The sequence below is a fragment of the Musa acuminata genome, chromosome BXJ3-2 (assembly GCF_036884655.1).
Source record: "Musa acuminata AAA Group cultivar baxijiao chromosome BXJ3-2, Cavendish_Baxijiao_AAA, whole genome shotgun sequence".
NCBI classification, from domain to species: Eukaryota; Viridiplantae; Streptophyta; class Magnoliopsida; order Zingiberales; family Musaceae; genus Musa; species Musa acuminata.
Genome location: NC_088350.1, coordinates 21,763,339 through 21,785,754, shown reverse-complemented (window position 1 = coordinate 21,785,754; position 22,416 = coordinate 21,763,339). Strand labels below are relative to the sequence as shown.

Here is a 22,416-nt window from a genome sequence, read left to right as displayed (position 1 = left end):
GGTTTTGACGGGCCAGAAGGCGAGGGAGGAAAGCGACGAGTGAGCTGGGCTTTCGATTGTTGGGCTTTTGTCGTGGACCATACACGGCTCGGAAGGCCTGCTTAGCAGCACCAATCTTAAAGCAACACGGTTCGATTCCGGCTCACTCCATACGACCAGACGAAGTCGTCGGTCATCTCATCACCAAATCGAGATGGAAATATGCCTTTGTAACGATAATATATTTCTCGTTGGACAGATATCAAAATTATATATACTTATCATCCCAATAATATACATTTTATGTTGTGTGATTTGATAGACAGATACCAGTAGTTTGCCCAATGATGTACCGATGTGTCGGACAGATCTCACGACGACGAACGTATTTTTTTTTATTATAAAAAAAATTCAAAAAAAAGATTCATGTTATTAAAAAATTCTCGGTGTGTGCAAGGATTCAAAATCAAAATGACTTTCAGTGTCGAAAATTTGATTTGATGATCGTCTTAGCATTCAAAGCCTAGTTTTGTATTCTCTAAGTTCCTATAAAAAAACTGTATGAATGTTAGCAAGCAACCATTGTCATGATATCGTGTTTTTTTAATTGTCAATATCCTTTGGCCGCCTCATTAATAATCATAAAATTAATTAAGAAACATATTAGAAGATCAACTAAGTGGCTTGACATTTGTTACATATGTCCATAGAAAAAAAATCAAAATTTTCATAATATGAACCAATCTCCTCGTATATCTTTTCTTTCAGTATTTCTAAATCTAGTAAAGAGAAATGTAAGAGTATTGGAAGTATTTCCTCGTATCTTACTTCTTCATCGAAAATTAAAAATACATGAAATATTTAGAGCAACAAATTCTAATCCATCAAGGATTTCTCTTCCTACTTTTTCTTAAGTGAATCCATACTTATAATGGATGTGCTAATCTATGAAGTAGTTTGAACCTTTTAGAAGCTAAGATACTTCCCAAGTAAACAATAACTCATCACAAAAGTAACTTAAACCTTCATATTGCAATCATAGTGGACATGTTGCAGGAATCTCTACTGGATGTTGTTTCTGATGCATGTGGACACATCTGCTATCACAGTTGCTGTTTTTTGCTCCATCCATCACTGTTCCTGATGAGCTTGAGATGTGCAGATTTTGGAGCAAAGTGCCCATCATGTCGGCTGGTAATACTCTCGATCTCCTCATTGGGATGTGTTTATTTGTTTATGTGTTCCCTAAATGATTTGATTTCAATCTTCCATGTAATTCCAAAGAGAATAATAATGTAGTCACTTTTTTTAAAGGGTAACTCGATAATCTGGAAATAATTATCATATAACCTTACTCGTACAAAAAAAAAAATATATCATGACATACGACGATACGAGGTTTGTATAGTTCATATATAATTTCAAAAAGATTAATTAAAAAATTATTATTTATGTAGTTAGAGAGATGTCTACAAACCTTAAATTATCATAGTCTTAAAAGAATAATTTTATTATTTTTTATTCGAATTCGAACCTACGTCATATACTAATTTTTCTATTCCATCCATTTTTTATCTTATTAATGGATACTTTTAACATTGTCTAAATCGATCATATTAATTTGATGTCAAAAACACATAATTTTTATTCGAAATCAAATATGTCTCCGATACCTTTTTTTTTTTTATTCGATACATCTTTTATCTTATTAATAGATATTCGAACATCGTCTAAATCGATCACGTTGATTTGATGTGAAAAAAACATGATTATTATTACAATGTTCAAAATTAATTCGAGGATTACTAGAAACAATTGAAATAGGTTTGGATTAATTACAATGTGACTTCAACATTGCAATCATGTCAATGGCTAATGGATGGGATTTGTAACCTAATCAACATCTATTAATGTGGCAGGCAACACCTTTGGAGCTTTCCACCGAAGTAAAAGTGTTGGGAGTGAAAGCTTTACATCACCAAGTGTTGCATTCATTCCAAGCGTTTGTTGGGTGTCCACTTAGGTTTGAACTCCCTTTGAAGACATCCTTTTCAAACTAAACATGATTACAAAGCTTTGTTTCTTCCTTAAATCCTTTTTCTATAGACCACTAAATCTTACTAAATTCTTTTTTCTTTTTGCCAAAAAAAATTAAAAAGATACATCCTAAAAACAAATTAAAATAGCTACCATTGAGTTTTCATGGTAACTAAGAGCTATTATCGATGATAATTGTGAATTAATTTTCAAAGGTTTTTTGTTATTTATGTCAGTCGCATCCCATCAAATTCTGTTGTCTTTGCTAATGAATCAGAAGAACCAAAGTGTTCTTTTCATTTTGTAAATGCTAGCCATATAGATTCATCATCTAATCCCTCTATCAATGTTTTCTTCATATACATATTTTTTTTAATTATTATAAAAATATAATATTAAGGATATTGTATGTATTTAACATTTATATATTTGACTTAAATTAGTTACGAATAATTATATTTAATTTTTTATAGTAATTATGTCTCTCATAATTAATCCAATCATCTCTTTGATTGCATGGTGGTGTAGGAATCCTCTCACCAACCCCAAATACTTTTTCATTTGTGTTCCGTGAATTTTGATGTTGTTGTTTGCCTCTCTTTTAATGCCTTCACATGGCTTCATATATCACATAATTTAGTGTTAAAAGAAAAGATGATGGTTTTACAAACACATCAATTCAAAGATTGGAAATAATGTATGTGCCATTACAAACATAATATATATATATATATATATCCCATTAAATAATAATATTATGCATATATATTTCTCTCGGGAACACATATCAAAAGATCTTTAAATATCTAAAGCATCCCTCGTAATCTTATATTAAAATGAGTTTTTAAAATTATTATAGACGAGGCCAATCCAAGTCTCATGTGATCGAGCATCAAATAAATGATTATTGATGTGATCGTATTATGTGATTGGGTAGGAAAATATAACATATAACTCATAGTAATTAATGTTTGGATCATGCCATATCACTAAATTAATATTTTTTAAATTAATCAATTATTTTTATAAGAAGATAATATTTTCAAAATCAAATCTATTCTAAATGATCGATAGATCCGACCATTTGTATGTCTTTATAGTTATTTTATCATTTACATTAAAATTATATCGATGGTAATTAGAGTTTAAATTATTTGTTAGTAATGATTAGCTAATTGGAGTACAATTATATATATACATATATATTAAAATTAATATTAGAGGGATAAATATTAAAATAATTTATTTAAAATATACATGTATATCATGTCAAATTTGTTCAAAAAGAAAGGGGATTTAGTTGATTGTTTATTGTTTATTGTAGCACTTTTTTTTTTTCCTTTTCTTGTTCTATTCAAACATCATCACATGACAGTACTGCAAATTGACATGATATTGATGAAGTAGGTGGGCAAAGTGTATATTGATTTGCACACAAAAACAGGTGTAATTTGCACCGGATGATTTTTATTTGCTATAAATAAAACTAATGATATATTAATATAATGAAAATGAAAATAAAATATAAAAAAATACATTGTATTATGAGGAATTAGGGCCATTTATAGGTTAGATCTCATAGCTCAAATATTGATCCAAACATTGGACTCAATTGCTATATAATTATTACAAGTTAAATGAACCATAATAATTGATTAATTGCTGTTTTATTTGATTACATGACACAAAGAAAAAAAATATATAAAGCTTCAATAGGCAGCAATTAGATCTAATTAAATATAATAAACATTTACTCTTCTTAATTTCTACACCTTTTTTCTTTTTTCCAAGAAAAAAAATAATTTATCCTTATCTATTATTTCAAATATTGAAATATGTAGTATAAAATATTTATAATATTCTTAATGTTCCTGTAATGAATCTTTAAATCATTTAAGCCTCATAAGATCCTTCATAAAAAAAATATGAACAGTACCTAAAATACCTTTAGATCTCATTATAATCCTTCATAAAATAAGAAACAATCCATAACATTTTTATTATTCTTTAATTACAATTGAGTTTCGAATGATACTTTACATGCTATCTACAAGATATTATTTATCTACAGGTAAATTAAGAATATATTGAATATGTACTTATAATTTATAGTAAAATCCTTTCTTTGTGTTTCTTTGTTTTTCTTTACAACATTAATACTAATTATTTAACATATTATAACAACATATTTAAGTATTTCACATTATATATTTATCGAAACTATACCTAATTATTTATAAATAAAACTGTTTTTCTCCTATTTCTAAACTTCAAACTCTTAATTTTGACCATTTGATTTTTTTACTCTATTAATGTTATATTCGTCTATCTCTTCATATTATTAAATAATCAGTTCAAAGGTAATCATATTTTTTAGTTTATAAAAATATAAATTTTAAATTTACATTTAAAAGATAAATATAATAATCATTTATATATATATATAATTTTGCCAAAAGAAAGGAAAAAAGAAAGAAAATAAAAATAATCACACAGCCACTGTCGAAGACAAATCGCCTTCTATTAGTCTCCTGACCGCCTCTGTTACATGGCACATGAGTCTAATAAATTCATTGGGTTCGGTTCGGCGACGACACTCGTTCTTTCTATCTCGTCGGACCCCTTCTCTCTCCGTCTCTCACCCATTCTCCTTTTCCCCATCTCCCGTTCGGAGCAAGAAACCTTCGCATCTCCCCGTTCCAATCCCATCGGCGATCGATCCATCGATCGCCCCCATCCATCGACTCTCGCCGCACTAAGATTAGGGTTCCCGGCTCCACCCGATCCCAGCCCCATTGCCCCAGATCCCAACCGGATCGGCCGCTACATCCAACGAGAACCCGATTCCTCGATCCCTTTCGCTTCTCCGCCGGTCGCGATCGGATCTTCCCGATCTCGCCCTGGAGTTGCGGTAGATCTCGGCATATATGTTTCCGTGAGCCCCCTTCCCGATCTCGATCTGGAGGTGCGGCGGGTCTTGGCATCTTGTAGATCGGCGTCGGCGGGCACCAGGGCTGCGGAAAGTTGGCGCCCCAACGCAGGGCGCAGCGCCACATGGGTGGCCAGGTGCAACAGGGCGGCGCCGGCACCGCCGCGGCGGCGGCGGCGGCGGCCGGTGGGGACGCCGGGGATGCCGTCATGGCGCGGTGGCTCCAATCCGCCGGGCTCCAGCACCTGGCCTCGCCCATGGCGTCTTCTGAAAACCGCCTCCTCCCCAATCTCCTCATGCAGGTAACCGACCGTTTCCTGATCTTTGGTACATCTTGTATAATGAAAGGACTAAAAATGTTTCTCTCTCTTTAATCTTTATAGTGCATTTTGAATCTCTCGTGTATTTTCTCCTTGTGCGCTGCTTCGAATGCGATCATTATAGCATGGACCCCAAAGGCGGCATCAGATGTGATAACTTCTTTGCCTGCCAGTGTCCCTTTGAGCATTTAATCTTCAAGTACCACGAATAAAAGATTTTGCTGAAAATTTCGTAGGTTATATACTAAAAATAAGGCCTAAATGTTCTTTTAAATAATTTGTTAGTTAAATGTTTGAGAGATGTATTGGCAGGGATATGGACCTCAGTCGGTGGAGGAGAAGCAGAAACTCCTTAGGCTTTTGAGGAATCTTAACTTCAATGGGGAATCTGTTTCTGAACCATACACTCCAACAGCACAAAGTCTGGGTACGATGACCGCAGCTGATGGCTTCTATTCACCTGAACTCAGAGGGGAATTTGGAGCTGGGCTTTTGGATCTTCATGCTATGGATGACACTGAGCTTCTCTCAGAGGTAATCATCGACAGCCTGTATGTATCCAAATGCTATTATTTTGGGGGTATACAGGACTGCTGGTTTTCCTCCTCATGTACATTTATAACCTATGCCGGTTCCCCATGGGTTTGTTTAAGATTAGTACTGGAATGTGATAAATATTGGTGATAGTGTCTTGCCTCTTCAAGTCAATGGTGATTATGATATTAAATATACAAGGATAACTGATGATAGAATCCCACGACTTTGAATGTTCGAGAATGATTCCCTGATCCCACCATTTTTTGCGTTTTTAGCCTTCAGCAAAGCATCATATCATGAAACACCTTGAATGATGTTGCTCTTGTTACTCATCGTGTGGTCTGTTTTTAGCATTCAACTACCAACTTACTCTACGTCTTTGCATACCTTGCATGTCCCTGCCCAACCCTTTTGCATAAGTACAAGTTATTTGGCAACAATATACTACTCCTGTTTTAGGAATATTTTATGATTTGCTACTTTTATCTCTAAATTTTTGGCTTAATATACTACATTTCATTCAGTATCTGTTGGACACGTTCCTTGTAACACTAATGCCTCGATAATGTTCTGATTGCTTTTCTCACATTTGTCAAACTCTCCCTCCTTTGGTCATGATTATCGTTTACTTGCATGTAATTAACCTTCATTTTCTTTCTTTTTTTTTAACTTGATTATGATTATGTAATGATATTTACACATTGGAACTGGATTTGTCATTCTCTTTTTCCTCGTCACCTTGCTTTAGCTTGTAATCCTCATGGTAATAACTCTTTTTACAAGTGTTTTCCTATGTGTTGGGCATAATTGATGATTTTACATAATTAGTCAAATGCACATGCCATAGATTTTCAGATTTTATCTAATTTGATGATAGAATAAAGCCTTTAGATCCAAATTATAGTTATATACAGTTGTCAGGCAATACATGCCGCTGCATTTTTGTTACAGTGCTGCCTTTGGCGAGCACTGCTTCGATTCAAAGGAAATGAGAGACTCCAAAAGCTATCACGACCAAATCTTCTCAACTAGACTAATATTATTGCTGGACAACAATAAAAATATATAATAGAAATTGTGATAGAAGTCTGGACATCCTGTTGAGCTCAAATTTCTTTGTTGAATTTTTACTAGCTAAGCCCTAATTAAATTAAGAAAAAAATTCAATAACTAAAGTAACCCACAGACTGATTTGCTATTCTGGGCTTAGAAATATCATTCCAGATGGTTCCTGAGACCCATTTATTGATTGTATGGACAACACATTTGAGTGCTGAACAAGGTTTAGGGGAAGGACATTTTTTGATTATTATCCCTCTCTTTTCCCTTGTTTGATGCAATCCTAGTCAGAATAGGAGTCTTGCAAGCCCTCCAACCTACCATGCTATGCTGGAATCCCGCTTGACATTGACTGACCATGAAAAATCCTGCTTGCAAGATTTTTCATGGTTATATGAACATTTGTTCCATAGAATGGAGGATGCTCTTTATTTTGCTGTCAAAAGTATGAACACATAACCTTCTGCTTTATTCTGTTATGCTGAGCAAGTTTTTGTGGATTATTGATGTTTATGGGACAAATATCAGTTACCATAAATAGACAAGCCATGCTCTTTTTACTAATGGCTTGATATTGATATCGAAGGTGGTATTATGAGAAATACCATTCTTGGATTAATTTTTTAAGTAGAACAATATTTACAATTTTACATGAGCTGTGAACCTTGTTTGAGCTTAACATAAAATGAATGAGAAGAAAGCAAAGAGAACACAGTGGTTTTTAATAGTTAATATATTTTCATACATGTACAAAGATAACATTCATGGAATTATACATATCCATGAGATTTATTTTTAGTTTCTTAGGGTGCTCCATGATTTATTTTAGTACAGAATTTTCCTTTGGAATCTGAGTGAGAAAATTTAGGAAATTAGCTTTGTTTGCAATCACTGTAAAGAATGATATTAATTGGTGCCTTCAAATGATGACTATCTGTAATTGTTGTTATTTTTTGAAATTAATAAAGGACTATGTTCTTGTCCCCTGTTTGCAGCATGTATTTTCAGAACCATTTGAGCCGTCACCATTCTTTCCTACCAGGGGATTTGATGATGACTATGATGTGACATCTACTAAGCAACAAGTGCGAGCAGAGGGCAATATGAGGCCAGTGGATAATGAAAAAGAGATTAGTACCAAAGAGAGCAATGTTGCCAAGATCAAAGTAGTGGTATGTTTGAAAAATCTGGTGGTGCATTCTAAAGATGTGATGTTCTATGCTACCTAACTGCAGTTTTAAATCAAAATGTTGTCAACAGGTTTTCAGTAAATTTATTTTTTAGCTTGGAAAGTAAACGCCAAAGAGTCAATATGCTTGGATAACAGTTTCATTCTAGTACATCTTGTTTGAAATAAATTGGATTCCATAATAAAAATTGTGATTCACGATTCTAGCTTTTGAGACCCATATCTGAAATGCTTGATGAAATAGAATTGTATGAGTTATTGAAATGCATATTATAACTAAAAGCAACATAGATTGGGTGGAACTGTTTTGTGCAGGTGTTGCTTATTTATCTTTTGTTTTTTTAAATATATAACTTTCTGTTTTTTTTTTTTGCAGAAGTTAAAAGTCTCTTTTCTTCTTCTCTGTTGTGAGAATGGAGCAAAATACTGCAAGAGTTATAGCCTATCTATAGTTATTCAAACTAGGGTGAAATCTGACTTAAACCTTGCAAGTCACACCCAGTGATTTCAATAGGCGCTCGGGCGCTCGCCTAGGCGCTCGGGCGAGGCGAGGCGAGGCATGAGCGCCACGCTTCATGTCCAAGCACCGCGCTTCAATGAGGTGCCGCCTAGGCGCTCGCCCGAGCCTAGGTGTCGGGCGCTTCGGGCGAGCGCCCGGGTTAAACCAGGCGACCGAATCAATGTTTTACGTCTTGTTCGGTCTCCGGTGCTTTAGTTGGTTCAATCGGACCAACTAAATCACCGATAGGCTCCCTCACACGATTTCCCCGACTTCCCCAACCCTAACACTCGCGATTTGTCGTCGAGATTTCTTCTCCGCTGTCGTTGCTCTCTGCTGCTGCTGCCATTGTCGCTACTCGCCGCTGCCACAATCGTCGCTCATCGTTGTTGTCGTCGCTCACCGCTCGCAACTCCCACTCCCGCTATCGCTCGCTACTCCCGCTCTCGCTACCACTGTCGTTGTCTTAGTAGCCTCGGTCTTCTCACACTTTTCTCACTATACTGTTAACAGTATATTAATAATATATTACTAACTGTATACTAATAATAATATTTTTTATTTATTAGATTAATAATATATTATTTTCATTTTAATACTATTAATTTTTTTATTTAAAATTATTGTTAGGTTTCAGAATAAATGACAAGTGTACAAAGCAACTCAATAGATTTGATATAAAATTTTATTGTTTTGATTTTTGAGACTTTTTATTAATATGACATTGTGATTGTGTACTCGATTTTCTTAATTTAATAATATATTTTTATTTAAATAATTATATTAATTATATTATATATTTTTATATTTTAGCGCCTCGCTTCGCTCGGGTGAGCGCCTGGGCGAGCGCCTAGCGCCTCGGGCGTTTTTGGACCTTGGCGCCTTTTGGCGCCTAGCGCATTTTAAATCACTGGTCACACCAATTATAGCTTATTCAAACTAGGACGAATTGGAGAAAGTAAGTGAAAAAGTAAAGAGGGAAAAGTTTGTCCTATTCTTCTATGAGGAAGCCCCTTTTATAATGTCAGAACCCTAATGGATCAGTAGGGAAGATTTCCCATATCCGGCCACTGGGGGGATATTTTCCATTTTGATATGGTGATGATGTGGCATATGAGCTGGTCAGGTTGCAATGAAGTTTACTATGTTGGGATCCTCCATGATCTGGGAGCCCATGTGTCAGTTTTTTTGTTGGGGGTTACTTTATTTCCCACACTAGGTTGAAAGTTTTCTTTTAGTATATGCATCTAGTTCAAAGAATCCAATCTGCCCTGGACATTTTCATCTCTATTCCAAGTGATGTTGAATATGAGTTTAACGAATTAAAAAGCAAATAGAGAACTTAATGGAAGTTTGTCATACTTAATATCCAAAGTGGACACCTATATGCGAAAGTCAATGGTATGTGAGTAAGTGAATTTGAAAATTTACTGACAAGAAATAGGGAACGCATATCCCTAGTTACCATATTGTGCTTGTGTTGGTATATTAAACAATGACATGCAGCATAAGTTGTTAACATCCTTACATGATTATTAATAGAGAACATTCACCTGCTGTCTGAGTCTGTAATCATTAACTTGGAGGTAACTTGTCCAGGTCTGCCATAACTAAAGAACTACAAGTATCAAGAGTTAAATTTATGTGTTGGCTTAAGAAAAGAATATATTTGGCAGAGTTACTAGTGACCCTTTTGTGTTGATTCACAAGAGCACTTGGATAATTCAGATTACGTGATTGTGTCAGTTTATTAAGTCATTTAAATTTTTTAACTGTTTTATGATGTAATATTTGTAGTCACTGTTGGTGATGTAGAATTTCTGAACATCAAGGTTGTTGTGGCATGTCCCTATGAAAATGAAAAATTACATCTAGTGATGATAGAACTTTTAGTTCTGGTCAATGAAACCATCAAGAAGTGATATGATATTAGTTCCACAAGCCATTTATCATAGTGAAAAATGATCGATCAAACTCAAGAAAGAGTAAGGATGGTTAATACCTGAAGGACAGAAGGCAACACTTTCAAATGGTCAAGATTTTATGCACTGTGAAACCAGTTATAGATGAAGGAAAAAGTTTTGTTAATTTGAGAAGTAGAACATTCCCATATATTAAGTTATGTAGAGCTCTTTCACAGAAATATCATCCAGAAAGTTACAAATCAACTTCCTGATGATTTTTCCATCAACTTGGTGGCAACAAGGATGCATTGATGATGGTACTTTGTTTTCTTTCTTCCTTTTCGGCCAAGACTGCTTAAATTTGGATGGTTGAATGAAGATTGTATTCTATACTGTATGCCAAATTGTTTGCTTGCTTATAAATATTTATGCTGCATTAGATGTCTGGTTAATTTTTCTTTCCCCATTTCTCATCGTTCGTTTTAGGTACGTAAAAGACCTCTGAACAAAAAGGAGAAATCGCGAAAAGAGGATGACATTGTCACTGTAAATGATAATGCATGTTTAACTGTCCATGAGCCAAAGCTAAAGGTATTGTAATATCTGCAGAAAATATGATGATCTGGTTCCAATTGTTTTTCTTTACCATTAAAATTTGAATTAGTTGCTGTGGACCTTATTTTTAATGATTACTGTGCATGCTTTTATTGTAAAGCTTTTGTGTGCAATTCCAGTCTTGGTTATGTTCTTGTTGATGGTAATTGTACTTGATTGGCATTTGTGTTTATGTCAGTTAAATATAAACATTTGGTGTACCCATCCATTGATATGGCATGCAGCTTCTCTTTTTTTATATGCATAACCTATGATACTTGTCTTTACCCTTTTTTCAATATTAAATGCCAATTATTTTTTTGTCAGCGAAGAAAGTATGTTTGCTGAATCTTTTTAAAGCTAAGCAAAGGGGATGGGGCTTTATTTTCATAAGTTCATAATTATCTTTGACATCTTGTCCTTTTTACAAAGGATCTGAACTAGTAACACAGACAACATGTGGGTGTTAGGATTTTTCTTCTATCATTTTGTTAACTTTGATGAAGAAAAAACTTGTGCTGCCATAGAAATACTCATAAAGTCACCCTTGTCTGGTCTTCTATATTTAATGTTGGAGATTTCTTTATGTGGTTAATGCAGTTTATTAACCTCATGCAAATTTCTGATGTTTGATCTTGATGATTTTGAAGAAAGGTACAAACACATTAAAAATTTAATTTTACAACCAGAAAAGAGAATTCAGCTTTTATGTTTTACAATAAGGTGATGAACATTGATCTGAGTTTCATTCTTTATAAATTCATGATGAACTTAAAATTGAGGGAAACATGTGCCTATGACATGATAGAAGAATCTTACAAAGTTGGACAGAGTAGCATAAGAGGAGGTTCTTTTTCCACTATCTTTGTTGGCATTGTCAAATCATGTTAGGTAGTTTAAACCAAGGAATGACATTTCAAGGATCAGACCTATATCTGTCCCTCCGTTATGTACTATGTACCAGTTGGTACTATTGTATTGACCTGGTGTACTGGTATGTACTAGTGACCCAAAGAGGAAGATAAAGGAATATATGGTGATGGAGGAAGAGGAGGGAGGAAGGAGGAAGGATGAGGAAGAAAAAAAGGGAGGCAGTGGAGGAACAGGGGGAAGGAGGAAAAGGAAGGAGGAGGAGGTAGTGGAGGTAGAGGAGGAGGGAGGAAGAGGAGAATAGGCATGTATCGGGTAGGCGACAACTGTGGACCACAAAAGATCTTGCGATTGGTCCCGCACGAGCACAATCAGATGCGATTAGGGAAGGTTCTTATTTCTTTTATATGGTCGGGTCGGACTGTTTGAATCAGGGGTGGTCAGCGTATTAGTTAACACCTTGACCGGTACATACCATCTGTTTCATACTGGCCCAGGCGAAACAACATTCTTGGCATTATGGAATCTTCTTGGATAACATCTTGAGAGGCTGATCAATGGAATTTACAGGTGTGACATTGTATAACTTCTATAAATGGTGTCTCATGTTGTAAATAAAAGAAAGACTCAAATGAAAACCAAGATTCTCTTGTTAATCATTTTAGAGGCTTTTTGCCATAATAGTTCAACACCTAAAGAAATTTAGTTTTATGTCCAAGAAGGTAATTCTCTGAGTGAAGTTGGGATCATCTTACAGGTTTATTATTAGGTTCAGAGTGTTGATTTATCAGGTATTCTGAAGATCACAAGGTCAACTGAGTTTTAGACAAAAAATGAGTCAATTTAAATGTCTGTTTTTGTAGATAACTATCTATATCTGTCAGGCTTTCATTCTCTAGGCACAGTTTTCTTAATGTGGTTTCATTTAGCTGCGGTAGTTTATAAATTGCCCCGTCTTTTCCTTTCAGTGGATTGTTTATGAGAGATCTGTTTTAGCAGTTCTTTAAGATCTATTTTGACAAAGATAGGAGCTAGGACTTCTAGACTAAGTAGGTCTTGAACCAAATACATAATTTTAACAATTTAAAAAATTATTGAGTCTATAGTTGAAATAGATTGATGAGAAGTTTCTAGCAATAGAAACTTCAAGTGTCTTGCATATATTATTTGGAAGGAAGAGAAAATGATGTTGACAATATTAACAGTGTTAAAGAAAGATGGTTATCAGTTTTAGATAAAAAGGCAAGTTTATGTGACAGTTGTAAGATGAGCTATGCTTCATGGGTAGGAAGGTTGAGCAATTATTTAACATGTGCAAAAGATAAGTGTTGCTGAGATGTATGTATGGGATTGCTAGAAAAGACTAAGAAATTTTACGTGCAGGTAGGTGTAAGAATTCTGTGTACAACTAGGTGAAGGCCTCTGATACAAGATAAAACAAAAAAAAAATCCAAGATGATATGAGCATATTTAAACAAAATATAGATGCTTTGTCAAAGGTGAGTGGATTAGGATTAATGCTTTGAGAAGAGGTAAATGGAGACCTAAACTCTATTAGAAACAACAATAAGGAATTGGGCTGCTATTAGTTTGTTTAGTGTATCATCCTAAACAAAATGTTTGGAAAAGATCCAAGCATCCCACCCTAAATAATTGGGTTGGGCTATTATTGGTTGTTGTATTTGTATATTTAAGATACTAACTGAGATGAAGCATGGAGATACACACTGATATGGCTTCCATAAAATTAGGAAATGACATAGTATGTATACATATCTAATTCATATCTTTTTCTTTTTTGCACTTTGTTTAATTTGGATAACCTGTGAACACCATCTGTGTTATTCATAGTAATCATAACAACAATTCATGTAAATTGCAAATGTATGGTTCAAAGGCAAATAAAAAACTTTAGGAAGCACATCTATATGATATGTACATGACATTTAATTCATATATATATAATTATATATTTTTATGTTTATAGTTTGTTTAATTTGAATAATCTGTGAACATCATTTATGTTATTCATAATAATCATAACAACCATTCACATAAACTGCAAATGTATGCTTCAAAGGCAAATAAGAAACTTTAAGAAGTGATAGATTTCAGTTAATTACAAATTGGGACATGCCTTGAATCATATATAGATGAATCATACATAGATAAATCTTGCATAACATAATTAACGTAAGTGGAGATGATGTAATTGTCCTAATATATTGTGAAGTATCTGTGGTGTTCGGAGGTATCTGACAACTGCTGGTTATTGACTTAGACATGATACAATCATAGACACAACAAGCGTTTTGAAGGCTGCGCCTTTTAGGGTGCTGGAGTAGAGCAGCAATTAGTGTTTTTCTCAACCGTTACCTTATTCATGAATGCTTCATTAATGGTGTTCTGTGCTTTGATAAACCTTTGAAGACCCTGTATAGTAAAATGCTTTTGGTGATCAGGTGGCATAAGGATTCTTTCTGTTTTACACTAATGGCACATTTCTTAGTGGTGCATATAAGGACAAGTCATGACAAATCATGCCTAAACAGAAGCAGCACATGTCACAAGGATCTGTTTCAAAGGTGCTAAACAAGGTTTACACTAAAATTTGACTTGTATTGACCAGTATACATGCATGCAAACCAGCTCAAACGATGTTGACATCCTTCTGTGCCATGAAATGGCAATCCTCGATGTAAACAAGAAAAATATGATTGGTAAAAGAATTAAAATAACTTAAGATTAACTAATTTAGCTATATCTGAGTTTGATGGTTAGGATATCAATATGGACAAGGAGGCCACTTTTTTCGATGGTTTTAATTTATTTCTGAACAGGTATTTTGAAAAAAGAGCATAAACTTCTTTTGTTGAATTCTAAATTTCTTGATCACTAAAACCTTTTTGAAACCAATTTCGTGCGTTTGCACTCTTCATACATTGCTAATTGCAAGTAATTGAGTGATTTAGTTTTAATGGATGGCTCTAGTTTCACATAATGCTTGTCTAGCCTGTAGAAATGGAATTGTAATGTCACGCTGACACTTGTGGGTTTGATTCATGGCTAGAAATATGATTAGCTTGCAGTTGTTCATATAGAGCATGCTGATCAGCATAGCATGTAACTATGCTGTGCCTATACCATCATTACTTGAAATTATACCACACATATGCCAGCATGCTCCCGCTCCCATGCTACAGCATGAAAGACCTTTGTTAGGGCTAGTGATTGAAAAAGGCGCTCGGGCGCTCGCCTAGGCACTTGAGCGAGGCGAGGCGAGGCTCGAGCGCCTCGCTAATCTCCCAGGCGGCGCGCTTCAAACAGGCGCCGCCTGGGCGCTCGCCCGAGCCCAGGCGCTGGGTGCTTCGGGCGAGTGCTTGGGTAAACCAAGGAGACCGAACCAGGATTTTAGGTCTGGTTCGGTCCTGGTTCGGTTGGTTAGTTGGTTCAATCAAACCAACTAAACCGATATAACCCTTACCCAACCCTAACCCGCTGCTGCTGCCACTCCCGATCCCGATCTCGCTGCTCGCAAACGCTGCCGTTGTCGCCACTTGCTGCTGTCGCTGCTCGCAAACGCTGCCTCTGTCACCGCTCGCGCCTCCCGCTGCTCGTCGCTCTTGCTCCCGCTGCCGCTGCTCGCAAACGCTGTCGCTGTCGCCGCTCGCGCCTCCCGCTGCTCGTCGCTCCCGTTCCCTTTCCCGCTACCGTTGCTGCTGCCGTTGCTCGTCGCTACCGCCGCTCGCCGCTGCTTCCTCGTTTCTCAGTCAGCAGGCTCAGTATACAGTATACTGTTAATATTAAGTTTATTTGAAATGATTAATTTTCAATACTGTTAATAGATTTTCTTAATTTAATAGCATATTTTTATTTAAAATTTTAAATAATTATATTTATTAATTATATTATATATTTTTATATTTTAGTGTCTCGCTTTGCTCGGGCGAGCGCCTAGCGCCTCGGACGTTTTTGGACCTTGGCACCTTTTGGCGCCTTGCGCTTTTTAAATCACTGGTTAGGGCATCTTTGTTGATGGAAGGTTTGCTCAGTATTTGAAAACTTGACAAATAAGCCAAGTTGATAACTTCTTTGACTTAACTGGCAACATTTGAAGTAGTGTTGCTCCTATAGATGGAATGCGACCAGATGCCATGGAGAACAATTCATTTCGTTGCAAGTTATTATTGCATACATAGGTTAACCTTTTCTGGTTGTTCGATTGGTTTCATTGTCTTGTTCATGGTTGATATCTCATAAAATCTTGCTCTTTGGAGGTTTCCTTTGATTAGCACTCAAATGTCAAACGTAGTTTACTATAAAATCTTTAACCAATTATTATGTCTTCAGATCAAGGTTTCAGATATCAACTATACCGGTTGGTATGGACAGTGATTATTGGTTTTATCAGAACTGATATTCAAACATGCAGCTCATTATCAGTATAATACTTTTCATTTTTGTCTTTTATTATCTTAGTAAATATCAGATGGAATGGTTTGATATACCCACCAAAATAGTGATATTGTATTGATGTACTAAAAAGAATATCAGGCAGAGATTTAAATTCTGGCTTTAAATTTGCTTATCTTTTGTGAAAAAAGCAATTAATTGTTAATGGATATCTATTTTAGTCAGAACTAAGCTATTTGCTTCATACTTCTCTTATTTATCCCTGTTCTGTTAGATGCACATTTGAATATATACATGTGGCAAATAGCATATCAAGCTTATAGTCATTTGAAGTTGGCTTTGTCGTTCTTTGTTGATCTAAATTTCATGCCTGTTTATCTTATTTTGGCAGGTCGATTTGACTGCATATGTGGAGAAACATGAATTTTGTTTTGATGCTGTCCTGGATGAGCATGTCTCTAATGATGAGGTTTGTCATTGTTGTAATTTTTTAGTAATGTCTATTGGTCGGCAATTAAACTACTTTTCTATGATTTCAGATATATCTCCTACTACTTTCATCAGTTATGGTTCTCAAATATCAAATATTTATTATTCATGCAGGTCTATCGTGTGACTGTTGAGCCTATTATACCGACCATCTTTGAGCGAACAAAGGCTACTTGCTTTGCTTATGGTCAAACAGGTTCATCTTGCGAAACAAGATATATGAATATTTCACTTTTTTATAATTAACATCATGCAGGTTGTTATGTCAATTCTTTTTGTTGGTGATCCTGGTTTAATTTTACTTATGATATCCTGGTTAACTTATACAGACCATCTTTGAGTGAGCAAAAACTACTTGCTTTTCTTATGGTTAAACAGGTTCATCTTGCAAAACATGATATATGAATTTTTGATTGTTTTGTAATTATTAATTAACAATGTGCAATTTGTATACTTATGTCAATTCTATTTGTTGGTAATTCTGTTTTAATTTTAATTTTACTTAAGATGCTCGCTATATTAAGTTTTTTGTTCAGAATTATTATTGTTACCTTCTCATTTATCCTAAGGCTAAGAAATTTGAGCACCTAGCCTTGTAAATTTGGTCTGGAATAGTTGATTCAGTCGATCTATGCCACATGTTACTGGTAAAAAAATTTAGATTTCTTTAAGAATGCTCATATTAAACTGAAACTTTGAGATACCAGCTCAGTTGAAAAACCAAAGGAGAAAATTATCTGGATGAATTTAGTTATGCCTTATCTGCTGAAGCTATGTCCAGAACTGGTTATAAAACAATACTATCATAAACATCCCTAATGTCTGAAGTAAAGTTCAGCTTTGTTCATCTTCTTCACATTTATGTTATGCCTGAGCTACTTCTTTTACAAATCATTCTGACTGTATTTTTTTATTTTGGTTGTCACCTATTCTAACGAAATATGGGCATTTCCTTATATGCAAAATTTCAAAAGTTGATACTGTGTTTTGGATTAACTGTTGCACCTGTTTTTACTTTTTGTTTAGGTAGTGGAAAGACATATACTATGCAACCACTGCCACTCAGAGCTGTAGAAGACATTGTTCGCCTGTTACATCAACCATTTTACCGCAATCAAAAGTTCAAATTATGGCTTAGTTATTTTGAGATATATGGTGGAAAGCTTTTTGATCTTCTCTGTGATAGAAGGTTGGACTGTTATACCATGGTGTGACTTCACTTGGTTTTTACTTGTCTATGAATTTTTATTTTTATATCGTGTAGTCTTGTGCTAGTTGTTGCTGTTAAATAACATGTATTTTCGTGCTTGTTTGTCACATTCCACATTCCATGTGGTGCTTGCCAGGATGACATTATTTAATTTGAATTATATTATTCATTATATTGTTCTTATGTGTCACATCTTTGTGTATTGAAAGCTTAATGATCCTTCAGAGAAGTTAAGATGTTAATTATCAAAATATACTTTTAGATGCTAACAATATTCTGTACTGTTTTTAGTTATACAGTTGATTTTAATTAATAATTTTATCTTTTTAGTGACATTCTGGAGTATGCCATATTGGTCTTATAAGTGACTGGTACAATGTTTTATTAAGATTTATTTTTGTTAGAGATAGTATTATTAAATTGCCCAAAAAAATTTATACTACCTTTCAGTTTCGAAATAGCATACTTCTGTTTGGAGCAAAAGTTGCTTTCAAATTTATAAATTTCTTACACCATCTGAAATTAGGTATTCTGACATCTTCCTTGTCTCCAGTTTCTAAATAATTTGTTTAGTATTATATCATGATATTAAATGTTGCAATCCATTTGGACAACATTTGTCAGGAAACTTTGCATGAGGGAAGATGGAAGACAGCAAGTTTGTATTGTGGGATTACAGGAATTTGAGGTCTCAGATGTTCTGATGGTTAAGGAATTTATTGAGAAAGGTAATGCTGCAAGAAGTACGGGTTCCACAGGAGCTAATGAGGAATCATCAAGATCCCATGCTATTTTGCAACTAGCAATTAAGAAGCATAGAGAAGTAGAAGATAACAGAAGACAAAAGGAAAGTAATGAATCAAAGGGTGGCAAGGTGGTTGGAAAGATATCTTTTATTGATCTTGCTGGGAGCGAGCGGGGCGCTGATACAACAGACAATGATCGTCAAACTAGGTCCGTAAATTTGTGGTCTCTTTAATATTTGTCTTTCAATGTGCGACATCCAAAAGAATGAAGTATATTCAAGAATTTTAACATCAGTTGTTTCATTGGGCTCTCTTTTATATGATTTTAATTAGTGTTTTGTTTGATATTCTACTTCAGAATTGAGGGAGCAGAAATAAACAAGAGCCTTTTGGCTTTAAAAGAATGCATCCGTGCCCTAGACAATGATCAAATTCATATTCCATTTAGGGGGAGCAAGTTGACCGAGGTGCTTCGTGATTCATTTGTTGGCAATTCAAGGACAGTTATGATTTCTTGCATTTCCCCAAATGCTGGTTCTTGTGAACATACCCTTAATACTTTGAGATATGCTGATAGGTATTGCCTGTGTAGCTTAAAGCATAAACACTACAGCTCATATTTTTCTAGCTATTGTAATTTGAGCTTTTGACTGAGCAGGGTTAAAAGCCTTTCCAAGAGTGGCAATTCTAGAAAAGATCAGGCTTCTGCATCTTTGGTTCCTTCGAGCAAAGAGTTAGCATCATCACTTCCTATCTCAGTTGAAACAGATAATTTTGCGGAGCAAAATCAAGGTTCTAATGCAGTGGAAGTGCCCAAAAGAAATGCTGAAATATTTTTGCATAATTCTTCATCAGAGCCCGATAGGAATTCTCTTGGAACAATGAATTACAATCGTAACGGAAGGGAAGAAAGCATGCAAGTATCAGGTTCACTTGACAGGGAACGAGCTGACTTGAAAAGCAATCTTGGAGGTTATAGCAACAAATCGTATACTGTTCAGAATTCATCTGATACTCAAGATGAAGAAAAAGTACCAAAGGTATCCCCACCTCGGAGAAAACTGACCCGGGAAGAGAAGCCTGAGAGACAGAACTGGTCGAAAAAAGAAAGTGGGCCTCGACTGCCTCCCTCTAATCAAAAGCAGCAACATATTTTTGATTCTGCTTCTGACAATGTGTCAAAACAATATGAACAGGAAGCTTCATGCAATGATGAAGAAATAAATGCTCTTCTTGAGGTTAAAACATCCAGATCATTTTTCAGCTTCTGCCAGTCATGTGGAACTTCATCTCATTTTTTAGTATTAACTTCATCATTGTTGTGATTTTCAGGAAGAGGATGCTCTGATAGCTGCTCATAGGAAGGAAATTGAAAATACAATGGAGATAGTGCGTGAGGTAATTATAAAACCCTTGTGAAACTTTTTTAGTGCTGTACAACATGGTGCCCATTTGTTGTAAGCCAACTTAGTTTTGGTGATAATCTATTTTTAACAAGAAATGTCTTTGATGCTGATCTATATAACATTTTCAGCTTGTGAAACCTGAATAATGTAATTTAATGTTATTATGTCCTACTTTCTAGTAAAACTAAAATCTCAGCTTTTTGACCTACTGGCAGTTTATTACCCTCGTTGTATCGTCCAGCACTAACCTAAATATGAAAGACTAACTGGTTTTTCAATCTTATCATCATTCTACCCATCTCACATCATTTTTCGTCTTTATCAATCTGCATGTTCATGGCTAATGAACAAGCATACTCACATTCTCAACAGAGATGACGTTGAAAGAAAAATGAGGAATGTAAATTTCATCAATCATTTTGAAGGCAGCACAGCATCTTCAACAATTTTATCCTACCAAATTTTTAGCCATATTTTTCCTCTTATACAGAATAATACATAAGCATATCATAATGAGAAAGGAGTAGATGATGTTTTTGTCTATGAAGTGCCTATCAAATGCCATATTGCAGTGATTGCCCAATCCAATGTGTGTAGAGCACTATAGTTTGAAAACATCACTTGTGTTTGTGTGAAGTTTTCTTTATCATTATTTTGTTTGTGTTTGTGTGTGTTTACCACTGTACACACAGCCTTATGAGCATTACCCGTAAGCTTTAACTTTGCCAGATTTAGTGAATCGTGGTTTGAACTGGTTACAATTGTCTATGAGATAAAATTTGATTTGTTCCTTATTGCTATGCTTTTATGTTATATTAATCCACAACTCTATGCATGATTTGTTGTGCACAGTCTGGATCACCTTTTGATGTGACTGAAGTACTTGAGGAGCATTTTATGATTTTGAGAATATATACACCTTGTAGCATCAGTAGTCTTTTAGAAGTTTCTGAAGTGTCCATAATGACTTGATGATTTCTCTTCTAGTCAATATAAACTTTTGTTCTGACATCAAAATAAGAAAGTACAAATATCCACTTTGAACTTTTTTGCTTATTCTCTGAACATCTCGCCTTTTGATGATGGGTTATATATGGGAGAGTTCGATATGCTTCTATTGCTCTTAACTCGGGGCAGTATGGTCGTTTGTAGGAAATGAATTTATTGGCGGAAGTGGACCAACCTGGCAGCCTTATTGACAACTATGTGACACAGTTAAGCTTTGTTCTCTCTCGCAAAGCAGCAGGGCTGGTTAGCCTTCAGGCCCGCCTGGCAAGATTTCAACAACGCCTGAAAGAACAGGAGATCCTCAGCAGGAAGAAGGGGCCAAAATGATTGCGATCCATCAGAGACCTTACCATTCTCATCCTTCCTGGTATCTCTTCTTCCGAAGGTAGCGGCACCCTTTGGGAAGTATTATCACTGCAGCCAGGATGCTTCTGTTGGAAAAGGTTGGCTGTGAAACTCTGCATTTGAACGTGTGAGTAGTCTCAGAGTCGCCCATCCTATTCCAGCGACATTTATCTTGTTTATGGTATTTTGCTTTGTTTGTGAACTGCTTTTGTGTGCGTGAATGGAATGGCGAGATGTGCGGAGAAGAATGTCTGCTGCTGTTGTCGCATGATACCAACTCCAACCAACAGCTTCGTCTGACCAGGTGGCTATTTCATCGGACAATAATTTGGAAATATGTAGCCAGACATGTCTAAGAATATAATATAATCATATGTTATCATTGGTGTCATACACAGTGCTGTTTCGCTGTCTTTTTGGATTAGATGCTCTGCGTGAAAGACCGGTGGATGGATTGTCGAGAATATTACATCAAAATATCCCTTGTCATCGGGAAGTGTCAGCACACCGACATACTTGGCAACATATGTTATCATTGAGTCGTTATGAGAGCGTTGCTTAAGCTGTTCTCAGACCTAGAGAGATACCCGGAGAAACCCGTTATTTTAATTTAATCTGGAGCTTACAAATTTTCGTATGATATTTATATTTCTCCAAATATTAACAATAGTTTAAGTCATACAAAATATAAAAATAAACATTTAAATTATACCCCAGTAATCAGAGGTATTATATATATATATATATATATATATATATATATATATATATATATATATATATATATATATATATATATATATATATATATATATATATATATATATATATATATATATATATATATATATATATATATATATGTGTGTGTGTGTGTGTGTG

At 35.0% G+C, this 22,416-nt stretch overlaps 1 protein-coding gene across 1 annotated transcript; it reads left to right on the top strand.

Annotated features, from left to right (window-relative positions):
• Positions 1-4,597: 4,597 nt before the first annotated feature.
• On the top strand, positions 4,598-21,925 carry LOC135631351 (kinesin-like protein KIN-13A). The gene is made up of 12 exons (XM_065138953.1): positions 4,598-5,247; positions 5,578-5,799; positions 7,857-8,033; positions 10,940-11,044; positions 16,722-16,799; positions 16,934-17,015; positions 17,846-18,008; positions 18,654-18,983; positions 19,134-19,352; positions 19,434-20,013; positions 20,108-20,173; positions 21,334-21,925. The coding sequence occupies exons 1-12, from the start codon at positions 5,071-5,073 to the stop codon at positions 21,514-21,516; spliced, it is 2,382 nt and encodes a 793-aa protein (XP_064995025.1). The 5' UTR covers positions 4,598-5,070; the 3' UTR covers positions 21,517-21,925.
• Positions 21,926-22,416: the final 491 nt, after the last annotated feature.

Coding starts and splice junctions, on each gene's coding strand:
- LOC135631351 (XM_065138953.1), top strand. CDS start 5,071: ATGGGTGGCCAGGTGCAACAGGGCGGCGCCGGCACCGCCGCGGCGGCG. Junction 8,034..10,939: donor TTGCCAAGATCAAAGTAGTG/GTATGTTTGAAA, acceptor CGTTCGTTTTAG/GTACGTAAAAGACCTCTGAA. Junction 20,014..20,107: donor AAATAAATGCTCTTCTTGAG/GTTAAAACATCC, acceptor TGTGATTTTCAG/GAAGAGGATGCTCTGATAGC.